Here is a 27383-nt window from a genome sequence, read left to right as displayed (position 1 = left end):
GGTCTAAAACTCAAAAACCTGGCTCGACCCCTGTTCTCTTCTGGCTTGGCAAGGACAGTCAGGACTAAAATGAAAAGACAGATTGTTATCCTGGACTGACCCAGCTCTGTGTCCTGCATTACAAAAAAAACAAGCTTGTGAGACTACTGAAGCCTTCACTGCTTCAGTGTAGTTTTTAAGATTCTCGTAATGTATCACAAGTCTTAAAATGTTTCATAATGCTGAGCCCTAGTATGTTTGAGCTGTTTTTATTAATGAATTTATGAGAAACTTTTGAAATATCACAGAAAATAATGACATTTGTGTAAATACTAGCTATCGCTATTTCTGTCCATTGAGTGAAACGTGTCCTGCGCACATCAGATGGAACAATAACCGATACTCAGCTATAGCTCATAGCCTATTACCCTCTTCCTGACCTGAGGAAAGCAGAGCCCCATTAGGGACAACTGATGACAACCACTCATAGACAATGACAGGACTCAGCAATAAGATGCAACACAAACAATAACACGGTGCAACTTCATCTGCTGACGAAGACCATGTGATATGATTGACAACTCCAGAAAAGCTACTAAATGGACTTTGTGTTGAGACTGTTTTGTCAGACAAGATCATGAATAATCCACTTGCTAAAAAAGTTTGAAATATATTTCTTTAAAGAGTAAATTGTAGATATGACAAATTACTAAATGAGAAAATTGTCTCAAATCGTTCTTATTATTCTTTAACTTTAACAAGTAAATATAGTTAGAAATGCTCAGCTTCAACACAAAACCCCTACCAAACATACCTGTAATAAAGATGCAAAAAGAAGACAATTCATTCTTTAATTAAGGCCAAAGGCCATGTTTTGTTTTATTTTTTACAGCATTGCTCCTTTTTTCTGTTTCTGTAATAATCTAGACGAAAGTAGGAGGAAGGGTTGAAGTCTCGCTGGAAGACAGATGGGGTAAAGATAAAAAGAAATCCTTTGTGAAATAAAGAAAAAAAATATATATATACATTACACTATATGATAATATCAACCGCCTGAAAAAATTATCAATAAAGGGGGGGGGGGGGGAGTGCATTTAAGGCAACTGCTAGTTAGTTGAGTTTGCACAAAAATAGTCTCAGTCATTCCCCTCAGTAAAGTGAATGGGGTGGGTCATAGTTACTGTCCGCTATGTAATGAGATGCCTTGATACACTAGACCTGTGAATGGAGGGGTGGTATGGTGGAAGATACACCAGCTCAGGTACATAGGGAACAAGGACAGCCTACTAGTAAATATTGCAGGGCCTGGGCAGTTGACTTGACAGGAGAGAAGTGGAGCAGGTGTAGTGTTGCATTCACTTTCTCCTGTTTCATTCTGGGGAAGTGGCAAGTCGTGTTTTGTTAAAGAGGCGTGTTAGTATCAAAGACATTTTTGTTAGTAAAAAATAGGGAACCTGCAGTGGTCTTGGGACAGAAAAATGTGTGGCGTTATGTTTGTTTCCGTCTTTTCCGTCGTATGAAATTCAACAGCTGAATTTAAATTTGATCCATTTTTGTGTGCATCAAGGACTGATGACACAACTGCTAGATTTGAATTTGTCAATCAGCCGACCAAAGTTGATAAAGATAATTTGCAAGCTATTTTGAAAATATTTACAAGTTTGTTAAAAGATTGTGTAACTTTAAAGGGTGAATGGAAAGTCGCTCAGGTGAAACCAGCACCCCCTGCTGGTCCAACAGAGCAGAACATTTATTAGACAGTAGATTAATAAATACAGTATTATGTGTGTGATAGAGGGAGAAAAAAAAAGAAAAGGGAGGCAAAAATCTCATTATTCCATATTCATATTCCAACGATTTTTCATTTATAATTTTCAAGGAAATAAAGTTCATCTTTGCAGCCATCACCACAATATAATAGCAATGTATACCCTTTTTAGTCATTTATAAACTATATCAACTGTTCAAGCTGCTTCAGAGAGTAAAATAAAATGGCAACTATTCACAGAAATAAAAAGGGGAGACTAAATAAAATACTTCAGCGACATGTACATATCAACAAATGTATATATTACAGTACAGAATAAGCATGTAGTTCAGTGGAAATCTTGGGACACAGTATCTTGGTGGTAGGAGCTGTAAAAAAAAAATTAAAAAAGAAAGATAACCAGAGAGTAAAGCTCTTACAGTCTGCTGGTTTTTAAGATAAATTAAGAAGTGGCTTGACAATCTGTGGACATCCACGTTGTCGTTTCCCACCGTGATCTTTTTTGTTCTCTTTTTACCTCTCCACTCAAGTCTGTCATGTTTGTCCGGTGAAGACGCGTCAACCTGAGTGTCCTGTATCCCCCTTTTAGTGTCTCTACACACCAGCCTCTGCAGCGCAGCTCTGCCTTTATTCCAGGTTTAACCTCTGGAGAGTCCAAGCAGTGTGTGTAAGCACCATTCTGAAAACAGCAAGGGCAGGCCAGCCCGGTGACTCGCCATGTCCCATAGTGTTCCTCATAATAATCTGACCTGAGACCAGAACTGGCCTCTGCACTCGTGGCCCCTGAGTTGGCTCGCCTCTATTCACCAAGAGGTTGCATTCATGAAGAACGTCCTTTTGGGTTTTGGAAAGGAAAGGAAAGAAGAGAAGAAGAGAGAGTTGTGGTCCGGTGGCTTGTTTGTCTCGTTGTCTACCAGTAGCTCATAAGTAGTTTATATTTCCACGGTGGCTAAATGTTGGTGAATGACATATTATAACCCTGCATGGCAGAGAGAACATTTCCCAGGCTTTGGTTTGGATTTGTCAAAGCATGTGTGTGTGAGTGTGTTTGCATCTGCATGCGTCTGTATATGCATGCGTGTCTGTAAACTGTGTGTACGTTGGTATATGTGTGTCTGTGTCTCTGCATCTACTGGAAGTGTCTCACTAATTGTGTGTCATTCTTGCAGCCTGTTGCAGTATACTCCCAGCTGTTTGGAGAGACATTTAATGTCCAACACCGGTCTTAAAAAAAAAAAAAAACATCCTCCTGTGCAGTATCCTGAGAACTCCACCCCCATTTAGAAATAAACAACAAAAGAATAAAATCTGAAGTGTGAACGTCCACAGCCAACACACGACACATCCACCTATACTGACAGCAGTCACTGATGTTAGGACACTAGCAGCCACTGCTACGCACTTTGTTCCACACTTGTCCAGAAAATAAATAACACTGCAGTCACAAACAAGATCTCCAAGCTGACACACCACCTGAGAGACAGACAGAGAGAGAGAGAGAGAGAGGTCACAAAGAGTTAGGAGTCAAAAGTACCGTGACAAAGCTAATTTAATTTAACATTCACTGCAGATTTTGTTAGGTTTAAAATTCATATTGTATTATTCTAGTATTTAGCAATTTTTAAGCAAATCTGTCAGCAACCCACACTCTTTAAAACAACTGGAAGTTAATCGGTAGAGTATACTCTGAGGTTATCCACACTGTTTACATACTTTACAGTCTTATGTTCCTTCAAAGTGTTGACATGACCGAATGCTAAAGCGCCAGATATTTTTCTCAGATGTTGTTGGAGGCCAAACCAGAGCTAAAAGGCGAAAACAAGTGGTCCTCTGTAGCTGCTGGATGTGCAACAAATTAGCAATAACAACTTCCCCAAGTGGCTGAAAAAAAAATAACGACTGTATTTTCCTGCAAGACCATTTGAAATTACCAAAGACAGTATGCATCATTTTAAAATCACATGTGGAAACATGGGTTGAAAGCCAAAAGGTGACAACAAACAAATGCAATAGCGAGAGGGAGAGATGATGACGTCGATGGCACTGCTTGCTTTCTGAGCTGCCTGGAAACCTTTCAATAAGTAAAAATGATATGCTGATGAAATATAGAAAAAGAAAACATGAAGGTTAACAGAAATGCCACAGTGGAAATATGTTGAGAGTGCAAAGATAAAGAAGGAATGACAGCTGATTATTTGAAGGTGAATGCAAGGTGAAGCTACTAAATGTGTAGGAGGGAGAGTGAGCAGACCAGGGTCAAATAAATTGTGCTTCTGGAGAGGACTGGTCCTCCCAGTGGTCACATTGTGATAACAACAAAAGAGTCTCACAATGTCTTCATTGCACAGTTTTTAGTTGGTTTGTTCCTTTTCAAAACAACTCCATATTCAATGTTAATCTGAGGATTAAGTACAGGCCAAGGTCAGTATTTTGACAGATGGTTTGTGTTGACTTTATTGTACAATCAATACTGCTGTCACCTGCTGATTTGCAGTATTTACAAATAAATAATGACACTATTTTTGTTTTAATCTGGTTTAATTTAATTGGTACGATGAGTAAATACCAAATTAGATTACTTTTAAACTATTTTTCAAAATAACAATAAATGACAGGCTTTTATTCTGTAGGTCATAAGCAGGAAGTCTTACTAATGCTACAGAAATGCATTTGTGGGTTAGGCTCTGCAGTCAGAGTATTCCCAGTTTTAACTTTGGCGGCTACACAAGGCCAAAACACTTACTGTGCAGGTTCTGCTTTAATGGAAAAGTATTTGACCGAGGTCCAGAAGAGAGTCGGTGATGGACTGAACTTTCTACTCAAAGCCCTCAGGACTCACCTCTGCTACAGGACACGCCAAAGACTTCAAGGCCAAAGGATAAAGGCGAGAGAAAAGAACAAGAACAGAAACAAAAACTGGAGAGAGAAAGAAAGAGATGAAGAAGGGACAAAGAAAGTGAGAGGATTAGAGGCACACTCAAGATATATGTTAGTAACAGCAGACAGAAGCAGAAGTTCACGGTACAGGGAATGTAAGAATCAAATTTCATATTTCATTTTGAGAGTAATTTCATGAACATGAAAGAAATAGAACATAAATACACTCAAAATTAAGGCTGAAAAATTCCATTATCTTGGCTGCCTATCAGCCAAGATATTTAAACATATGAACTTGGTAGCATTTCAGTTTGTGTTTAAGCATCTTTAATGAACTTTTTACAGAAAGACATGAAACCTGGTCTACCTTTTCCTCCAGGTCTTTAATCTGCCTCCTCTGGATTTCCGTCTTGTCTTCAAGGTCACGAATCCTCTGCAGATATTCACAGAGAAAACTGTATTTTTGAATTTAGGGGTCAATTATCTCTAGCCAAGAGAGATTTCAAATGAAACACACAAAACACACAGCGTTGTATCATGTCACACACACACACATAAATCACCGGTACAGACATAGACGGACCTGGTGCGCCTGGTGCAGCAGCTCCATCCTCTCTTGGAGGATCTGGCAGTCGTACTCCCGACTCTTCCTCAGCATCTGCCTCCTCAGCTTCTCCACCGCCGTCCGCAGCTCGTCCTTCTGAAGTTCATCCAGAGGCTCGCCGTACTTTATCACCTGCAGGAGGAAGACAGGCATCAGACACAGTGGACACCAAAATAAACTTCACCACTTTATCCTATTAGTGTATGTAGTGTAGTGTCATAACAATAAGTCTGTAATATGTGGTGACAGGAAGCACCTTGTCCTGCTGCAGGGCGTTGTATAATGTTGCTTCCAGCTCCTGGATTTGCTGTAGAGAGGAGAAGACAGGATTGCTTGGTAGGTCAGACACGCAGAAATATGTACAACTTTTGTATTAACTTAACTACATTCCCTGCAGGCTCAACCCTAACCATAACTACTGCATGCATAACCCCAAACCTTCACCTAAGCTTGTCACGATTCTAACCACAACCCTAAAACCAGATCTTAACTCTTGTGAGGACCTGAATATGAGTCTCCATATGGGAATTGAGCTCCAACAATCTGACAGTGAATAGATTTTGTCCCCACAAAGTGATGCATACATGATACACAAACACACACGTACCAAGTAGGCCTGGTCCATGGCCTGTTTCCTGTAGTCCAGCTCCTCTTCTAGATACCCTTTCTGTTTACAGAACATCTCCTGTACAGAACAAGCAGGTCAGAGACAGTGGTTACTTTTTATTTAAACTGGCCTTTGTGTCACCTTGTGCTGCACAGTGTTTGTAACTGTTGTGTGTTTTTAACATCTATTTTACTGATATTTAGTATTGTTTTATTTTATTTTCATTGTTTTTTTCTTTTTAATAATATCGTATTTTTGTAAAACACTTTCTAAATTGTGTACTATGAAAGGTGCTATACAAAAATAAACTTCTAATAATTATAATATACTAAACCAATATTTTATAACTAAGGTCTAAGTGCTATAACAGGCCTACTGGCAGCTTCAATCATATCTGACTAAAGCTGCTGTGAGCCAGTAAAAGTAATATTATACTGGAGCAGAGGCCACTGATGACATCAGAGAGGTAAAATCCTATAAAAAAAAAAACCACAGGATTGTTTTGACTCACCATCTCTATCTCCAGGTCCATCATCTTCTGGTGCAGCGCTGCCTCCGTCCCCTCAATCTGTTGAATCCACTAGAGGGCAACAAACATCAAAACCTGAGTCAGCACTAACTATTATGTGTGTGAACTGTTTTCAGGTTACATGATGTGGTTTCTAAACGTACCTTTTCTGCTAGCGACAAAACAGTGCTGGCCTGAATAATGGCCACTTGCTCTTCATTTCTTAAGTTCTATACAAAAAAAGGAAAAAAACTACTTTTATTAACAACGGGTCTGTTTTGGCATCATATGTTGATTTGTTAAGTCCATATGAATTACCCCGTTGTCTCCCAGGATATCTAGAAGTTTGATGAGATCGGGTATGCACACATCCTGTAAAGAAAACAGAATAATCAGGAGCATACAAAAAAGGCCTTCATTTTGTATTTCGTAACATTATAAATGTTCAGAGTCCATTGATATTAAACCTTTACTAAAACAAAAGACACTGCATGCAATTAAAAAAGGGACTTTAAAAACATGAATCTTCACAGCCTCTAGTTTGCTGAGGCCATAAGAATTGTGGGATCTGTCACAGTGGTATCTCTTTTATGATTAATTACTATAATTAAAGCAGACGAGTCCCTCTCACTGCGTACCTTGACCCCCTCCTTCATACAGTAGATCTGCAGAGCACTGACTCCCTCAGAGAAAGGATGCATCCTCAGGTGGTTGAATGGAGGGGACCTCCTCTCGCGCTCCTGCGACAGGAAAAGTAGACATTAGATGATACAAAGGATGAACTATAACTGAAACGTTCATCACGAGTCTCTCTTGACTCCATTTTAAAAATAAATCAATGTTAAATCAATGTTGACATTCAGAGCCAAACACAGTTCCTTGAACAATCCTTGTTTCCACTTGTGTACTTTATATTTTTTAATGATGATGTTTAAGTTTCAGTAGGTGCTTCTCTTTGCTTTGTTCAACCTTGAAAATGCTGACTACCCATATTTCAGACAAATTGCTACTCTGAAGAAGCATCAAACAAACGCCTGATAGCAGCGATGACAGCCTTTAATATCATTTAGGGATAAACCACTGTGTACCAGTGTACTGAGCACATCTGAGCGAACTGTTCTCCTTTCTGATCACTAGGTGGCAGCTTAGGCCCTCCCAAGCTGCCGTCAGTATCTGCACTGCAGCACAGATGAAAAGCAAAGACCACTGTCAGCTAATAATTGGCCTGACTGACAGACTAGCGGGCATTCTGTCCACATGGTTGAATGGCTAACTCGATAGGATTTCCACTTAGCTACTTTAACAACGGAAAGATCACTCACCTCCAGCTCCAATATCCTAAACTCTAACAGTTCATTCTGATCTTTGGAGTCTTGCAGTTCCTGCTGCAGTCGACTGCAGTCTGAGTCCATCTTTTCCACCTGGACACCAAAGAGAGACAGAATTAATTAGACAGGAAGAGGCAGCTGTCCGGAACTTTAGACTGTAGCTACAGTCAGTATGTTATGCAATATGGTGTTGATACAGTGGCAATTAGGCAAGTCAAAACTGTAGGACAGTACCTCAAAGCTGTGAGGCTTTAAACAATGCTAAATACCAAATGTACCACCTGTGGCAGGTGTAATCAAACTGATAAAAAATAAAAAGAATCATAGTTTTTCAGGCAATTATAATGCTACTTTAATATAATAATAGTGCTGTGCACAGAAGAAAGTAACTAATCACGAGAAAAAACAATGACTATCAGAGCAACATAAAAATACTTTTGACAAATCAAAATTCTTTGAATGATACTTGACAATCACAAACATCTTAAGAAAGCCTGACGCTGTTTGATTATTGGAAATAAAACTAAGGTTAAAGTCCGACCTTGTCTAATAGCTCTTGATTCCTTCGTAAGAAGAGCTGCTTCTCCTCCACCCATTTGGAGTCCTGACAAGAGGACAGAGACACTTAATGCATAGACAGATATCCCCTGTTAAGCAAAACAATAAACTCAACGTTTTCAGTGATGGCGTGGCAGTGAAACAACGTGTTTCATTAGAGAACAGGAGGAATCCCAATACATTGAATTAAAAGATAAGAAATAAACATTTTGTGTCCCTCCATCAATCTTTTCCTTGTTGTATATTTTGCCCTTAATGAGGAACTGAAATAGATTGTGTGGTATTCCTGTTGTTTTGTCCACCACCCTACATGTAATTTGCCTTCATTCACACGTGTGCTTGTGTGTCCTACCTGTCCCTTCAGGTTCAGTTCCTTCTCCAAGTCCTCTATTTTGGCTTTATACCTGAGAACTTCTGCTTGGATCTGCTCCTGAGCCTGAAACATGAGTGACAAGGACTTTCATTAGCCACTAGGGTACTGTTTCTCAAGTGGGGGTCCATGAACCCATAGGGTCTGTGCCGGTATTGCAGGGGGAAAAACAAAATGTATGGAATATATTTTTTATTTAAAATAAATCGTTATCAGATCACAAAAGACACACAATTTGTGTCTAACTTTCATTCCTCGGGCCAGCAACGGTAAGACATGTTGTGAAAGCGGCTTCATTCCTTCATCACTGTAACACTTGATCTGAGCAGAAGTTGTAAGAAAATACATTTGAAGCTGTGGAAGTAACCTTTCATTTACTTGTTTGTCATTTGGTTGGACGGATTGATATTTACCATTTCCATACAGATCGCTGTATGTAAATTACTCATTCAGGAAGAAGCTTTGTTGAACTTACATGTACTAATATTACTTTTACAGATATTGTCATAAGTGTTTCAGCTGCAGATGTTGTCTAGCAAAATTCACCACAAGCAGATTTACTTTACTTTATTTAAAATTACACTCTGCTGTCCTCTATGATAAAGGTGACACATGGTGAACTGACATTGTCCTAAAATAACCAGTCTAACAGAGTAAATGACGGATGTGTTTTAAAAATCACATGCTAGCATCAATGTATAGCGTAAAGAGATAACCAAAATGTGTGTAAATCAATTCCACAGCCTTAAAGTAGCCATATGACCTGACCGTGAATGTACCATCAACCTACCCGAAACATTAGACTTTTACACTTAGAACTTCTTTGGTAAAGGACAGCCCTGATAACGTTACGGATTCTAAGCCTTTGGCAGCTTTAAGTACAAGTGGGGATTTAATACGCAGAGAAATATGGTATTTGGAAGAAACTGAAGACCACAGATTCAATTTTAACCAAATTTACTTAATCAATTCAAAATGTATTTTTATGAGAACAAAACACATGACAAACACAAGATAACCGCTTCCAATCGTCTAATTAAAAATATCAAGCAAATCGAGCGATTTCACAATCGTTTTTCACACGTGGTTCACCGTTGTACAACCGTTTTTGATTTACTGTCCCTGATAGTCGATTTGAATGAAACTTTTTTTGGACACATAACTGCAAGTTTTGTGATGATTGGCCGAATGGTTGTTGACTTTGGTCTAGTTATGTGCTGACATTACCAAACATTTTGGTAGCAATCGGACCTGTGATTTAGGAGGAAATGACAAAAATGGCGTAAAATCTAGTCAGGAGAACTTATATGATCCGAGCAGCCTTTTTGTTGAGCACATTGAACTGGACATGTGTGCAAAATCTCTAGTCAATCAGACATACGGATTGAGGACGTGGCCTTCCCAATATCTCGTTTTGGGTGTTAATTGCAGCGCCACCATGTGGCCGATTGGAGTTATATTTCTTGTGAAGCACTTGCACATCATTTCCAGTTCTTTGGCAAAGTTTCAAGTCTCTAACTTGCTCCAGCTCACAGGAATTTGAGCCGTAGTGGAAGACAACAAATAATAACAATATCAAACTGACACAAACTCGATTGGCGGTAATTAGGGTACAAATATAGATTGGACAGGAATAAAAAAAAAAAACAGTGATTTTCTCACTGTGTATGTACCCTAGTCTCCATCTCAGCATCCAGAATGCCTCCTTTCTGTTCCTGCAGCAGGGCATAGGCTCGCTGTAACGCCTGATACTCCCTGGTCAGCTGACGGAAACGCAGCTCCGACTCCTCGTTGGCTAGACCCTTGTTTGACACACACAGGTTAGAGGTCAGAATCTATGGCTGAACTGTTTGACAGTATATCCCTCTGCGGATGAAGCTGAACGGATATTGAACCAAACAGAACGGTCTAAAACATGTCGAAACGATTGTAAATGTAGTCGCTGTGACGAATATGAGGCAAGTCCTCACCTCCTCCAGGTCTTCATCAGGAGTAGCAGGAGTTCTGTCCATCCGGAACGAAGCCACTGAAGACGTCTCCGAGTCCATAGACTCTTCATCATACCCAAAGAAGGTGTCAACTACGATGTGCCTCTGCAGAAGAAGAAGTTGAAAGACAATCTCTGATGGTCAATGTCCAACAATCAATATGCCTTCTTAGCATCAGATCAAAGTCCTCCCTCTTGGGAATCCCCAAAAGTGTTTTCCTTTTCCTTTCCTTTTACATTGATGTTTTCAGCTAAATACACCTCTATAGCACTATCAGAGCCTAGATATCAACATTGAACAAAGTCTTGAATAGTTGTTTTAACACAGACCAATATTGTTGGAAGCTTCTGAAATTTTTTTTTCCCAAAAGTGATGAAAGATTTCATTCTGTGTTTTCAAAGAACACACTGTCACAAAATGTGTTTACTGGTATTATATAATATTAACCAAACGGAGTACACTCAAAGATAAATAGATTGAACCACATTTAATTATTTCTACCTTTATTGGCCTCGAACTTCTTTTATGCCTTTTCTTTCTCAGTAGTTTTTCTCGGTCCTTGAAAAACAGACAAATGGAAAGAAGAAAACACACCACTGTAAGATCATCCTTTTTTCCCTTCTTTTTCTTATGAATCAAATAAAAGTAAACAACACAACCTTTCACACAGTTCACTAAAGATGTTAGGAATCATATGATGTTGATTTTTCTAACTCCAATTTCATGCGTCAATAGCTTAGAGGCTATCATGTGGTTCTCCAACATGAGCTCTGTGTTTGAAGCCTGATCATTAAGGATATTACTATATCATATTTGTTAAATAAGCTACACAGGGTACCTGGTTACAAGTACATTGTACATTTAGTTGGTAGAGCAAAAGTGGTGGTAATTTATAGTCCAGGTTGTCTTTTGCTGCAGAATATCACTGGTATGCAAATAACATCCAAATATTTTAATTGACAGTTAATCATCTGAAAAACTTAAATTCTTACACTTTGTTTTATATATTTATCAAACAAAAAAAACATGTAAATAAGGTGTCCGACACTATACTGTGTATGTTTTACTACAGTGTTCTATGAAGGGTACAAAAGCTTCCAATGTCCACATGAGCTCAGGATCAAACACCATGACCCCAACTGCCTGATCAAAAATGGGATAATTTGCACCCTCATATGAAAAACAAGAACATACTCTCGTCAGCTCATCAATCATGCTTTGTTGCTCCAGGACTTGAAGCTTGAGAAAGGCTATTTCCTGGTCATCATGTGCTTGGTCCAGGTCATTCAGAGACTTCAGCTTCTTCAGCGGAGGATGGGAGCTGATCTTCTCCTTCTGCAGACAAACAGCACAAAGAGAGGAAAGTCCTCTAATGTCACAATATCCACCTATAGATCAGTCTGTCCCTCTTACCAAAAAACAAACTACACTTATTTATGACGAAAATGTGACTTTGTGCTGACCATCTCATGGTTCTCCTTGGCCAGGTTCTTGAGTTTATCCTCCAGCTTCTGGATCGTCAGAGTCAAATCATCATTCCTCTTACTCAGCAGCTTGTTCTTGTCCAGCATTGGCTTACACTGCTTCTCTGTCTCCCGAACTCGCTTCAGCTGGTGGGGAGAAATGGACACAGGGATGTATTGTTACTGACATGAGGATGGGGGACAGGGGGACACTGAGTCTGGGAGATTTGAGGAAAAGATAAGTGACAGAAGGAAGACAGAACCGGAGATCCATCTTTAACTAAATAATTTGGTCGTACCAGTTCATTCCTCTCATCGACCAGCAGTGAGTTGCGGTCCTCTAATTTGCGTATGGTCGAGTTGAGATCAGCAAGGCGCCTCTGGTTTCTCCTCAAGTCCTGAAACAAGCAAATAAACAAAAAAACTATTAATCATTTCACTAATTCAATCAAAACCAGGGGGGAAAAACGTATTATTTAAGTATAATACCATGAATCTAATAAGCAAGTGCAACAACTAAATATTTTGTTCAGTAATTCTATTAGTCGTAACAAAACTACCAAATCAAGTTGGAGTTCAGTGTTACTAACATGTTGCAAGAAATGGACTTCACACACAATTTTTTTTTTTTTTACGAGAAGCCAACAAGATTACCATATCTGTAAACTTTAATTGTAATGTGCTCACATCTTATGGACATTATAACTTAATCCCATGAGTGGTCCCATTAACAGTGGGACAGCTCATGAATTGACACGCTTTAACCAACCTTTGATCATGTAATCCAGACCATGCATGCACTCGTTTCAGAGTCTGCTCTCTCAATTCTCTCCAGCTGTCCACACAAGGACAAAGCTCAGCTTTTGTACATATGGCTCCTCTGTAAGGGGACAATACGACGATTGAGATGATGCTGTGCTTTCAGTTTTAGTTTAGGATTCCGACTGCCATAAGTCAGCATGAGCTGCTTTGATAATTATTAGTGATGGCTTGAATGTTGTTACACAAATCTCCTTTGCTCAAATCATGCGTTTGAAAACTAGTCACGGCACACTGGCGCTTTAGCTTCAAGTGCTAAAGCAAAGAAAAAGAATGGGGCTCAAGATGTATGAAGGCTCCCAGTTTCTCTCAAATGAATAATTTGATATTAACGTTTGATATGAGTGGATCTTCTCCCTGCTAAGCCTCTACTTACTGGGCTACCACAGTGCTCAGCTCCATCTCCAGCTCTGCCTGGAATCTCTCTCTTCGGGCTCCCCAGACCACACTCCATCTCCTTGACGAGGAACAGTTGTTCGTCCAGCGCGTCCTTCTGAAGCTGCAGCTTCTGTAGGAAACCCGCCGTTGACTCCAGTTCCTTCTCCAGACCAAAGATGGTGCGGTCTTTAGATTTGATTTCATCCACCTACAGTGAAGGAGAAGGAAGTAATGGTGTGTTTCAGAAATTGCTGAAAGGACATTACTCGCTTCTTTTGAATGTTTGAGTGTTTTTTTCTTTGACAATATAATATAGTTAATTGTATGAATGCAAAGTGTACAATGTAGTACACAAGTAGTATACCATCAAAGTCAAAGAGAAATGGGAGTTAGAGTGTCTTTAACATCTCTACTGTGACGTATTTCACAGTGAAAGTGAATATTTGAACGGTGTACAGTTACAAGAGGGATTTAAATCAAATCCTTTGCATTTGATTGGGCCACTAAAAAGTGGGTGGCCTTAGAATGTAGCGGGATTTAAAGGTACAGAGGACTGGGGGAAAAAAAGTGATTGGAATTTAATATAAAAATACGAAGAAATAGATTTTTTTTGTGAAACGTTTTGCATATATTGTTAAATAGATGCACAAAATGACCAGGGGTGTAATCTTAAAGGGTTAAAAAAGTAAGTGTCCAAAGGTTGCTGTAAATATTTCATTTTAAAGGAACAACGTGTATTCAGGGGGGTTATTGGCAGAAATAGAATGTAATATCAATAAAAATGTTTTCATCAGTGTATAATCACCTGAAACTAAAAGTCGTTGTGTTTTCGTTATCTGCAACCTCACATCTAGATGCCACTAAATACACACTGTTCCTTTGAATTCCATAGTTTTGGGGACCTTCATTTTATTGAGGTTGTGTAAAGTAGACTTTAAAATAAATTAAAAAGACTAAAACACTGATTGATTCTCTGGATTTGCTAAAATAATTTACTGAAATAATACAAGCTGAATAAAAACAACCATTTGTTGTAGTCCCAAATTCCACACATGTAGCTGCACAGACCTGGTTAGGATTTCTACATGAACATTTGCATGTTTATTTTTTGAAACCAACTACATTCTTGTAAACAAAGCTTTGAAATCATACTTCAGCAACCAACAAATCCCACCACTGCCATTCAGTATGTTTAACTTGTAAAGGTGTCCCTGTAGCTCTACAACAAATATTAACAGCTCACATGAAACAGAAATGTGTTAGGAAAAAAAATCGACAGTGCTATGCTCCAGCCCACTTCTCCTGCTGCATAGATAACCAACATCAGCAGGGGGCCTTACTAATATTTTGAACAATGGTCATAATCGTGTCAGTTGTAAAGAATTTAGTCGCAGTGCCTACCAGTCTGCGGATGTCTTTCTCACTGTCCCACTTGATCTTGGAGATCTGCTCCTGGTGCTGCTGGTGCTCCACCCGCAGGTCGCCAGCCTTCATCTTGTCAGACTGGATCATGTTGCTGAGAGCCTCATCGGTCTGCTTCTTCGTGCTCTTCAGCTCCAGTATCTCCTGCAGGAGCTTCACTCGCTCCTGGTCAAAGAAGCGGCGAGCGTCCTCTTTGGCTTCCAGGGTCAAAGCTGTGCGCACCTGAAGACGCAGAATGGAGAGAGAGGTGAAGGGTTTTGATGTAGCTTGTCAGTAATTTCCACAACCCTTAGAAGGTTGGTTTTTTTTAGATTATCTGGGGAGAGGAAAAGGTGAGTAATGAGTATTTATTTCTAGTGCTTCCCCCCCATCTGGAGCTTTTTCTCAGCAGTGAAGGTGACTGTCTTGTCCGCTCTGTCCTGGTTTACTTCCACAGCTACTGTTTTGGCATTTCATTTGGGTGAAAAGTATCTATATACTACTGTATATGTGTGTCACGACTGCAGAATCATACTTGAGCTTCACTGCCCTTTGTTAACCTCACCTTCTCTCCGCTGCCATCGCGCATGGCGCTCAGTGCGGCTTTGAGCCTCTGGTTCTCCTGGTCCTTGATTTTGGCATGGCGGGCCAGTTCCTGCTCATGCTGCCGTGTTAGGTTTTCCCTCAGAGCCTGGAGCTCCTTCTGCTTTTCCTCGTGCCACTTGGCCCGCTGCTCTGTCAACATGGCAGTGTGACGGTGCTGCTCCTGCTCTCGCACCCGCTTCACCTCCTGAAGCTTGTCGCGCTCCAGTTTGCTCACCTTTGGGAAGAGTGGCAGAGGAGGATGAGAGAGGAATTAGGATATTTTACATAACCAGCATACCTACTATTGTACAGCAGGTTGCCATCATTGTTTTTGAAGATTTGACTCTCTGGTTTATCTTTATTTTCATTTTCCTTGATTAATTGATTTAGTTGCTCCTAGCTCCTAGACAAAGCAATAACATGCATTTAAATTAATCTGGGAAATATCTAATAATCTAACATGCTGTGTACACTATAACAACAGTTAGTTGTCTTGATAGAGATCTGATACTTCATTGCCGTACCTTTATTACCCTATCTTTGGACTTCAGAGCTCAATTGTATCCATTGATGTGGTCTCAAAAATAAATGTAAAAGAGTTTTAAAGATATTAATATGTGTATCCTTGTGTATCCTTGTGTATCCTCACATCCGTATTAGCACTAACTCTGGGTAATCTTTCCAGCATGGTCTAGTGAAGTCTGCACTCAAAGCGGACTCTCTGGAAGTCTGCAGACAGTTTGCTTGGGGCCCCTTGTAGACTTGATGAATTGTGCATTTGGACAGCCCTGCAGCACTTGCAGACTTCCCAGTGCAGTGAAGTCCAAATAATATTAAAAAAAGGGCCATAAATCATCATTTCCCCTGAGGATTACTCACTTCCATGAATCAAAGCACAAAATCAAAACAATGTTTGTGATGAAGATGATGATGATAATGTACCAAATGTAAGAGAGGTGTCTTCTCGTGAGGTGAGGAAAATCCTCCACCTGTCCTCACTGACATGTTAACATACAGCAGACTGAGCAAAATCTTCTGTCTGTACAACATGTGCTTTACTGTTTGTACAACATCAATATTTAACATTGCAAGTGTGCCATTTAGTGTGGCTGTGCATTAACTCCTTTGAGGACATTATATAGGTTACTATAAGAATGCACAGGGTACCATGTAGTAAACAAATAGCATAAAGAGCTTTACCATTAACTGAACTATTGACATGAAGGACGCCTTAAACATAAGCATGTCATATATGGTGTCACAAGTCACAAGACCCAGCTTAACTCTGTGCAACATGTATTGTCCAAAGGCTGCTGTAAAGGTTGCATTTTAAATTTCATAGTTTTTTGGGACCTCAAGTTATTGAGTGGCTTTCTAAAAAAGATTATAAGGCAGTGTGATTTAAACTTTGTAGAAGTATCAAGGTTTAAATTTACTTATTTGAAATTACAATATTTGAAATATTCTGGACAAATGTATGTATTTTGATGTTGTACAGTACCTTGCATTTTTCTTGATGCAGCTCTATTTGAATGTCAGTCAACTTGGACCTGAGATCTTCATTGGCTGCCTGCAGGGCAGAGATGAGCGCTTCGGGCTTCTCGCTCTTCGTACGCCCTTTCTTGGCCATTGAGACGAATACTAGAGAGGCTCTTCTAGTGCTTTCATTGAGACTTCACAGAAACTTCCCAAGGCGCTCCCAGTGGTTTCCAGTTCCTCCTCTTCCTCATTCTCCTATCAGAAAAAAAGGGCTTGGGTGTGGAGGAGAGACAAAGAAAGACAGAATGAGACATAGTGGAGGCTGCAGAGGTGACACAATTGAGACTTTTAGTATGTGCGAGCTAGCTTCCACGCGTATGGGTGTGTTTGTCAGGGTGAGTTGAGAAGGGGTGACAATGACAAGCAGATTGAGGGTTATAATTCCAAATGTATATGTGAACACAACAAAGAGACTGCAGCCAGCATGGCTCTGGAAGGCTGTACTTTGGAACAGCGGTGCTTTGAGCTATATGCTAATGTCAGCATGCGAATAGGCTCAAATTGTTTTTGATGTTTAACAGGTATAATGTTCACCAAGCTCACCATCTTAGTTCAGCATGTTCTACTCATCTCTGCTTGAGGCTAGAAGCTCAAAGCTACATTAGCCACTGATAGCATAATAAACCTGAATCTCTGACTGAACTGTCAGCATTCCCGTTGCATTTTGGGGAATGTGGGCACCAGGTTTTGACGAGGAAGAAGAGCGCATGGAATGTAAAATACATCGTAAACGATTGTAAATAGTTGTAGTAAAAGCTCACACAAAACCACAAATGTCAACCTCATGGTGTTGCCAGAAGACAAGTCAGGGGATCACAGAAGTGGCCCTCTGGAGACCATGAACCCAATCTCATCCCAATTTCACAGCAATTCAGCAAACAGTTGCTGATATATTTCAGCCTGGACCAAAGTGCTGAACCAACCGACCGACAAACATTGCCAAACCTAAAACCATTCCGCTAGCTTCACCAATAAAACAGGGGGTGAAGTAAATAAGTGAAGCTCTTCAATGCAAAACAAAATAATAATACATATATTCAGAAAGGCATGGAGTCAAAAGTAATCAAAAAGACTATGTCAGCACAAATAACATAACCTAGTTTTCTAGCTTAAATGTCTGTGTATCTAATTGGCAAATCATTCTGTTATTAGAAATTTGTCATCACATGGTGTCCTTAATCTCAGGAATAGACATAACATGCATATCGTACAGTAAACTTGCTTTTAGAGTCAACGTAATAATGCTAGATGATAATAATAGCTATAATTAGCTTTAACTTCACATTGAGGAAATGGAATACACCAAATAGTCAAAAAAAGGAGGATGTTATTATGTTAATTAGTGTTGCACCATCCAATTTAGATTGTCCAAAACTGGAGGGGAAACTGGGTTGGCAATGCATTTTTGAGCCGTGCTGCCGCCACTCTTGTGTCATGGATCGAACCAGAAATCCTTTTGTTCCTGGTTGACTAAACTAATGTAATTAGACACAATGTGACTTTACTATTGATTAATTACAAAATGACAAACCGGTCTCTACTGACACTTGGCATCAACATTATGCTTTACCACGACCAACAGTTGTCAATCAGCACATATCATCTGCATGAATTGTAATCATCTCTGAATAACAGGTTGTGATCTGATAACAGATGTACAGAACAAACACTGGAAAAACGTACAGCTTGGAACAATAAATGTGTGCTCACAGTAACGATGTATTTTGCATGCCCCATAAATTCACAGCAGTTTTCCAGAAAGGAATTGATATAATTTCTAGAAAAGGATTCCTGGAAAGGACTGTGTAATTTGATAGTAACTAGAGGGGAAATTAAATTAAGAAGTAATTCAAATAAATTCTTCTATAAATCAACATCTGCATATGAACTCTATCCAGATAAGTAACTAATATATTAAGAAAACTCAAACTCGTTATTTCATGAGCTCATAAGACTGTATTAAGGCTCTTGCAGATACACATTTGTGCACATTATGACATACATGAAGTTGTGATTAGGGTTATGCAATTGATTCAATTCACATAAATGCTGAGAGTGCTGCTGGTAGACTGACTGAATGAAAAATCTAAATGACTTTGCTTGTAGTAACTGTCTACTTCCAAAGGTCTTGAAGGTCTCACACTGTGAAAAGGTAATTGGTTCATCACATTTGTTTGAGGAATCTGCAGACACGACAAATACAATGTGTGCTCGTTGACTTTGGATGCCTATTTGATTGTATGCTTTGCATTTCTTAAATTTCAACTTGAAACTGCTGTAATATTTAAAATCAGAGATAATTTTGCATGCTAATCTCCCAATTTTCCCAAAGTTTAGCTCTGTTTTTAGTGTCTCAAGTATGACGGGTTTCATTACTGTGTACTTTTGATTTCCTAGCCACAAAAAGCCATGACGCCTCAGAAGGAGTTGGATGGTGTCCGTCATAATCTGAGGAGGGGTGACATAACATAGTTTAAAAGATTGTAAGGTTCAGATTAGAAATGAACATCACATATAGTACACACAGCCTCATCACACTGCAGCGTTATGAGGGACTTCTTAAAGCATCACTTATGGAGGTTGTCCAAGGAACTATCGATGAAAATCACTGGACCAGTGACTATAAACAGGCTACAGTATATGTCAGCACATTATGCGGAAAAAAAGAGCAAAGTAACAATGTTGAACATTATTTACGATGTTAATGAGGTTCAAACACTTTGGTAGTGTAACAGGCCAACACTTATACCTGTAATCAATAACTATATGATGAATACGTTTTGTAAAAGAACCTTTAGGCTCACTTAACTTAATGTGTTTGCTGCAAAGTGTCATTGCATAATGTGCATTTTCACAGAAAGACATAAGGGAATGATATACCTTGAATGTTTTCTAAAATTAAGCTATAACATTGTGGCACATCATACAGCATTTTGGCAGCAACTAATGTTTTTCCAGGCAATCTTTCAAATGAATGAATGAATCATTTAGCCTACTGTGTAAACTGTCCGCCATAGTGACAAGTTACAGTGGGTTTAGAAAAGGGAAGCGACCGCTGAAGAACTGAAATGTATTCAATTTACAATGGTAAATGGAGCAGCATTTACTTGTTAATCGTAAAGTACTTTTCTATGATCAAAAGGTTACGTTTTGGATGTTTGTAACTTTGACATTTTAGCCTATTCCATGTGAACTTTTGGAGGTTTAGATTAACATTTTGCTTTTATCATATCGGTGTATGTTGATATAGGATGTACAGTCTTGGTATACTGATTATGGGACCATCGCCCTGAGGCTGTCCTCTCTCTGAAGTCACAATATTTAAGTCAAACTTATGCTCAAACTCCGTGGAAAATCTATTTTGTGCGATAGAATTATTAAATCAGACACTACTACAATATGACTTTATATTACGAATAGTTGTTTGATGCTTTATTAATGCTCCGAATCTGCTATTTTGCACCTTTATTTTTCTCCTAATGCTGTTATAGATTTGCATAGCATGAACAATAAGAAAGACTGATGCATTCTCTATGGAACAAATGTGTTTTTCATAATTACTTTCATGGTTGAACACAATATTATAGCTCATAATTTACCAGGACGCAAAACACGTCAGCCTCACAAGGACCCATGTAGTGTAGAGGAATAAAGGACATAGAGGAAATCATATATAAACAGCTACATGGAAGAAGGGGGGGGGGGAATAAATGTCAACAGGAAACTCAAAAGTAAGGGAAAGAAAGGAATAGCCAGGCCTTTCTAAATAATGAATATGGTGACAGCATTGGCATGAGTCCAGAGAGAAGTGCTTTAATCGTGTGTTTTCCTCACTCAGCACTCCCATTTCCACCTGACTGCCTGTAAATATACATTTGGTTTCATATTTCAACACGTAAAGCAAACCTTCCATGAAGGCGAGGTTTAGCAAATAGCTAAAGCTATCATAAAATTATTATTTGGTACCACTTTCTGATGTAAGGCGCCGTTTGTAAAGGGTATAAAAGATATAACTAATGGTTTCTTATTGGTTGAGAATTCATCTAGTAATTCTGGAAAAAGTTTCCAGGCTGTGAAAAAGCCCTTTGGTTGGTGTTTGTCCTTTCATTTTTGTAACAATTGCTTGATAAATGTTGAAAATCTATTAACAACTGCTCAAAGTCCTAGTGAAACATATGTTAGAGCGTGTTTAACTTCTGTACTGTGACCTATTTCACAGTGAAATGGAATATATTTCAGCTCTGTACAGTTACGAGATAGATTTAAAGCTGATTGGACTGCTAAAAATGCAAAACGCAAATCTATTCTTATCTCTCCATAATGCTACTTTAGCTACTATGATCCACAAACGGTGAAGAGTGGTTTTAAATGACTGGTGTTAATAGCTAGTCGCCCAAAGTCTTGTTTGATTGGATGACATTTTTGTAAATGCAGGATAAGTCATTTGGTAAGTGGTAGATATAATAAATCAAAAGGACCTGAAAACCCAAATGTTCAAATCAATGGCTGCTCTATAAAGCTTCAGTAAATGGTTTATTAACCATTAATAAAGCCAATAATTAAATTGAACAAAAGTAATACAATTTATATTAGAGCTGCAAAGAATAGTCGATTACTCGATCGCTAAAAAAATAAACCGTAATTATTTTGATCATCAATTAACCATTTATTTTTTTAAGCAAAAATGCCAATCATTCTCTGGTTGTATAGGTTCTCCATTATGAGGATTGTTTTCCTTTACTCCGTTTAAAGTCATTGCAACCTGAATCTCTGTTTTGGACAGTTAGTCGGATAAATTAACACATTGCAAGATGTCACCTTGGACTCACTGTTTCTTACCTTATATAAACAATCGATTGAGAAAGTCATTGGCGGATTAAAAAAGAATGAAATTAATTGTTAGTCACAGTCTTATTATATTTTGTTGTTATTATTGTATTTTCATTTTCATTGTGGCTGGTCAAGCTACGCAACAATATGTACAGAAATTAGCATAAAAAGTGATGATTCACTGATACACAACCATCTCAATACACCACCATCATGCAAAGCCATCCACAACACAGATGACTACTAATACTATATTAACCTACAAACCATCCGCAGCAGCCTGGTACTGCTCTGAAGGGAGAGACTAGAAATGAATTTGCTGTGAGCCCCGAGTCAATCCTATTACCGTCATATTCCATTTTCAGCCTGCACTGTGAAATAATCCGCTGGCTAGTCAAATGAACGTAACACAGCCACAAACAGGCATCGTGGGCAATACTGGACCATGCACCGGATGTTGCCTCAATTGTCTATCTAACCTATTTTGAATTCCATTTCTATTTTAAATGCATTACTTTCACCGTTTATCACTCCCCTCTCTTCACTCATCAGGCTGTGCATGTGAAGAGCTTTAATCTCAATAGGAAGTTATAGCAGGAGATATCTCTTTTTTAAAGAAAGGATTTAAAGCATCTTACATTGCAAACTGAGCTTGATCAACCTTAGCACATCTTAAGCACACTGCAATAATGTTCTTTGCGATCTTCATCTCACATACACCCTGGTTCTCCACTCACAATCTATTTTAGGCCTTATCTTCCTCTAAAGTTTAGAGGTTACAAACCATTTTTTTTTACCATGTTAGCATGAAGACAAACACCATAGTACTCAACATACAGTAGTCTACACAACACCAATCACCTTATGCAGCATCTCTCCAAAAGCAACATCATGAGTCTACATCAGTGCAGGAAAAAAGAAGGAACAGGTTATCCAACACTCCCGGTAGCGGTCAAAATAGATGAGGACACACAACAGTTACAGTGTGCAGTACTAAAGTCTCCAGCAAAAAATGGCCCCATCTGACAGAACTCCATTTATATGGACTTCGAAGAAATCTCAAAGACTGACACAAGTTAATGAAATTGCTCCTGTCGTGCAAGAAAAGGTTTAAAGAACTGGATCTTGCAAAAGCTGGTTACGTTATTCCTCTAAGAAATAGCGAGCCGGTCAAGCAGATAATGCACAACACTGTCATCACTTGTAATAATTTAAATTGCCCTAAAATGGGAACTTTTGCAAAACAATGGATTCATTACCTGCATGGTTTTCAGAAATCATAAAGGGGCTTGAACGTTGAACTATTATGATTTACACACTTTGACTTGACTGTTATAATTGTATATGCGACTGTGTCTTTATTTCTTGGTATAACTAAGTTAGCTGCATGTCTGCAGTAGAATGCCTGTTTCCCTGTGGTCACTGGGAGCAAGCTCTTAAAAAGTTGACGCGTTACTATCTGAAAAGAATGTTAGCAAACAGTTGCCTACACGTCCATCAGACACGTAGCAACATTAGCATTAATTTGGAGTCATTGTACTACTGATAGAAGTCCAATAATAACCAGGCCTTTTAGTTCTGTTTTGGTCTCAACCAACTCCTCAGGGAAATACTTGGCTCTTTCAGATGCTAAACGCTAGTCGCTAACTTTGTCCGTCTGCCATTTGGTGCTGGACAGGTAGCATCTTCTTCACTAAAAACAGCTGCTGCTGCAAATTATCGCCTTGTTAAGTTGATATGGCTAACGTGATGGCAAACAGTTGCCTACTTACAACCAGCTGAAACTAAGGACCATTTTCATTTACATTGAGTCATGGTATTGGCCACCTGAACAATACAAGACCAATACCCACTCTCCCTTTTGCTCTGTATTAGTCTCAATTAACTTCTGAGAATAAATAATTGAGTCTTTAGCAGCTAGATATTTGACATTCCTCAGCAGCTAGTTGCTAACTCGGTCTGTCTGCTATTGGGTGCTGAGCAGGTAGCGTTCATTTGATTTATCAGAGCTTTTTTCACTGAAAACAGCTACTTACTGCTGCTAGAAAGTAGGTTAATTAGAGCAGTGATACGGTGAAATTGCAGTCCAAAAAATGAAAGAAAAAAGCACAGTGGAACTGCAGAGTTGAATGATGATTATCTTCCACATCAAACAGAACTGGCACCATGACCCACTTTTGACTCCTTGGTCATTGATTTTGGGTGTTGGCGCTGGATTTTCCAGACAGAGTGAACCCGGATACTCTGAGAAAAGCAAGCCTTGCTGCCTGTCAGCTTTAGTCTGATGGCCCTCTAGGATTTTACGGAGGCCATGGAGGCTTTTTTGTTGGATTTTAATGATAAAATGTTGCTCTTTTTGAAAGACTTGCAATCATTTTTATGATAATTTGGACTTCATGCCAATACTAGATTTAGCAATATCATATCAGTTTTGCCAAATCTGAAATTTCTTTTGTCATTAAAAAAAGGAAAGTGGCAGCAACCATGTTCTGCCACGAAATGATCACTTTTAGCAGAGAGTTTAGATTTGACATAAGTGGACATCTTTATTTCTGCAAATAAACAAGAGGCTATTTGTTTCTGTACTTTTTCGTTCCCAAAATAATCCTTTCAACCAAGAGCCAACAGTTTTATATCAGGACCTGCCATCTGTCATCCACTATCCACTCAAACTATTGTACAAGCCATACTTTGCCTTGAGTTAGGGTAAGTATCAAAGGTTTAGGATAAGCTTTGGCTGCTTTTGGGAATCATATTTGGAGCTTCCATAAGCCTTCTAGAACTGTGTTGAGGATACACGCCACCAGGCAAGACATAAGTAGCTCTTTAGTGAAGCAGTTGACAAAATGTTGGTCAGAATTGATCAGCAGGATTACAAAAAAGAGAAACGATGCATCTTCCATACAGTATTTTTGATTGTTTACAAGATTACGGCCAATGACTCAGTCGACAAACCCTCAATAATGAGATCATGTTTATCGAAGACAAATAATTTTTTTTTTTTTTAGAAGAGTGAGGGTTAGGAAGATGTTGAGGAAAAAAAGCCCAAAGGCAAAGCATCTCTTAATATGTAATCTGGTTATGATTGATGTCTTTGATTTATTACATAAAAACTGAAAACTCTGATGTTACATAAGTGGGTCTAATAAATCCTACAGTAAATGACTCTGCATGATGCATACATAACAATTTTGTTTTATACCAACCTTTGACTCTATCAAAACCATTATCAAAAAATATATAATATGATCATAGTAACACTGAATAATTCAAAATAATTTACATGTGGGGCAGGAATCCAAACTTACATTTATATACCAGAAAGCTATGTCCATAACTGCACAACCTGCAGGGACTTCATCTATTTTACTGTTTGTGTTTTACAGCAAACAAAGTCTTACATTTCCGGGCAATTTTCTTTTTTTTACTAATCCAGGTTACACAAGACGAGTCGGAAAAAGTAAGTCAGACTGGCCCCGGCACAGCCCCAATGTCAATGAGTAACTTAAGTTTAATCAGTCTGGGGTCTGGTTGTGACATAAGTTGGTTCAAAGTGTCATCAAACAGAACCTTCCTACTTGTTTCTAAGGTCACGTTAACTGCTTTTTGGTTCCTTCAACAAATGACTTCTAATCCATCCGTCTCAGGTCACAGTATCAACACAGCGTACAAACAAGGCTCTACTAATTAAGGAAGGAGTGCAGTAAAGTGCAAATGTAAATCATGTAACAACCGATTACATGAGGGAGATTGTCCACTGGTGGTAAGCAGTAACACATGAAGTGGCATATATGGAATTTTATGACAATATAGCAATGCAAAAACACTTGATGGCAGGTAGATACAGAATAAACACAACACTAGCACATGTGCTCATCTGGCCATCACAGAGGATCACTAAAAGATGAATGCCAAAGTTCAAGATCTGATCGAACTGTGACATATTTGTAAAGCAACATTAACACGACATCTCCAACAAAAGGGAAGAGAAACACCATTGCCATATTTGAATCAGGGTCATTATTGTGACAATTGAGCTTACGTTCCCATTCAAAATGATCCATCTAACTTTATCCCGGTCACTTTTTTTTCATTGTATCCTTGTTTCACATTGCTCCATCGATGTGTGCTATTGAACGGGCCTCCTCTTATGCAAGTCAATCTATAAACTATTAACTTGAGGGCGGTCTCTGTAACCTGCATCTGTGCTGACTCTAAAACAGTAGTGTGACAAATGCCTTCCCAGCAGGGGTGGTGTGTGATAAATCAGGCCAGTGTAACACCCTCAGGCAGTTGCAGGCTGCAGACCCGTGTGCCTCAGTCTGGAGGCCCCTGCCATCCCATCACTGTGGACTAGCATGCATCACTGCAGCATCCTTTCAAAAAAAAACAAGAACAAAAAAAAAAAAACATGGCCAGCAATGTGTGATGACCTGTCAAGCAGCAAAAAAATGCACCTCCTGCAAACCATACCGCACGTATAGGCCTGATGTAGAGAAGCACAATGCGCACCAGGCGTTTACCTGGAGCGCCATCACCAACAGCTGGGAGCTTCACCGCACAACAAGTAGCCAGGCCCACGGCTACCACAAGCCCCACCAGCCGCACAAAATACAGCCGCAGAAAATACAAACACGGAGATGATGCTCGATGCTGCGTGAGCATCCGTCGTGTGCACGATGGCCCCTGGACGGCGATAAAAAAAAAAAAAATTAAAAAAGCCCACACAAGCTCTCTCCTCGTCATCTTCGGAGGGCTTGCTCGTGCAGGCCAAGCTCTGCCACTTCCGACATGCAGGCTGAGTCGATGCTACACGCTAAAAAAAAAAAAAAAAAAAAAGGAGGGGGGGGGGGGGGGGGTCTCGTTTTTCTTGTTTGTGCTATTTTACACAATGATGGCATGTGTTGCTGCAGTGTTGCCTTTTTGGGTTATAGTGGAATAAAAAAACAATATGCATCTCGCACAGCTGCTGAGATGAGCAACCACCAGGCCTGCTAGTCCCAGTAACTCCCAGTGCAGACGATGTTAAACCTACCGACGGCCATATTTACAAACATCTATCCTTACCGTACCTCGAAATCGATTCTCGTCGCGCGTGGAGTCCTAATCTTCGTGAAACCGTGTCCATGACATGCTTTTTTATTATATTTTTTTAAAGGGGGAAGAAAAACCGTCCGCTACGGTCGCAGCATCAGCAGCCCCCGTACAATGAAGCAGCGATGGCCGGTGGTGATGATGCTGGGAGCCCCGCCCTCTTCCATAAGCAGCCGAATGAGCTCACTGGTTTCCAGCTCAGCCGGCTCCTGTGCCGCCGCAGTCCGTCAGCACACAGCGCCAGCACTATGTTGACGGGAAACGCGTATTTAGTCCAACTCTCCAGAACGTTTATTTAGGGCTTCTGCATAATGTTGAAGGGAAACATTGCAACGTGTCTATTACTACATTAAAATGTTCCTGCAACTATATATGTTGTGTTGTCGGTTCTTGTTTTCATATTTTTCTTTTGGAGAACGCCTCTGTAACGTTTCTAAAGTTGTATTTGCAACAATTTCTTTAATTTTCATTTCATTATAAAGGTATAGTTGTCCGATGCAGTTTTAGTGAAATAATTCACAAACATTTGGAATCACCTTGTACATTTTTCCTCTTTCCTTCAATAATGGCTAATTTAACTGAGTTTTTTCTTCTTCTTTTAAATGACATATTCAAAACTAAATGTAATTTTTACATTTGAAATAGTTTTGGCACCAAAAGAAGAATGAAACTATTTAGACTTTCCTT

At 39.3% G+C, this 27383-nt stretch overlaps 1 protein-coding gene across 4 annotated transcripts; it reads right to left on the bottom strand.

Moving 5' to 3' along the window:
* Positions 1-765: 765 nt before the first annotated feature.
* On the bottom strand, positions 766-26810 carry jakmip2 (janus kinase and microtubule interacting protein 2). 4 transcript variants are annotated; one of them, XM_068715680.1, is made up of 24 exons: positions 26675-26810; positions 16735-16984; positions 15214-15468; positions 14649-14891; positions 13246-13455; positions 12350-12448; positions 12051-12197; positions 11782-11922; positions 11089-11145; positions 10570-10692; positions 10273-10401; positions 8582-8665; positions 8213-8275; positions 7666-7764; positions 6982-7083; positions 6662-6715; positions 6508-6573; positions 6347-6415; positions 5836-5913; positions 5485-5535; positions 5208-5360; positions 4992-5057; positions 4587-4663; positions 3135-3220 (listed from the first exon to the last, which is right to left on the bottom strand). In XM_068715680.1, the coding sequence occupies exons 2-23, from the start codon at positions 16861-16863 to the stop codon at positions 4613-4615; spliced, it is 2469 nt and encodes an 822-aa protein (XP_068571781.1). In that variant the 5' UTR covers positions 16864-16984; positions 26675-26810; the 3' UTR covers positions 3135-3220; positions 4587-4612. The 4 variants fall into 4 exon arrangements, with proteins under 4 accessions (XP_068571779.1, XP_068571780.1, XP_068571777.1 ...); XM_068715678.1 differs by lacking the exon at positions 4587-4663 and having other exon boundaries at positions 766-3220; positions 26670-26810; XM_068715679.1 differs by lacking the exon at positions 4587-4663 and having other exon boundaries at positions 766-3220; positions 16735-16967; positions 26670-26810.
* Positions 26811-27383: the final 573 nt, after the last annotated feature.

This window comes from Cebidichthys violaceus, unplaced genomic scaffold, assembly GCF_023349555.1.
Source record: "Cebidichthys violaceus isolate CVI_PGR_0920_01 unplaced genomic scaffold, fCebVio1.0.p SCAF_20, whole genome shotgun sequence".
Classification (NCBI taxonomy): domain Eukaryota; kingdom Metazoa; phylum Chordata; class Actinopteri; order Perciformes; family Stichaeidae; genus Cebidichthys; species Cebidichthys violaceus.
Note: the sequence above shows the minus strand (reverse complement) of the source record. Positions and strands in the feature narration are given on the sequence as shown.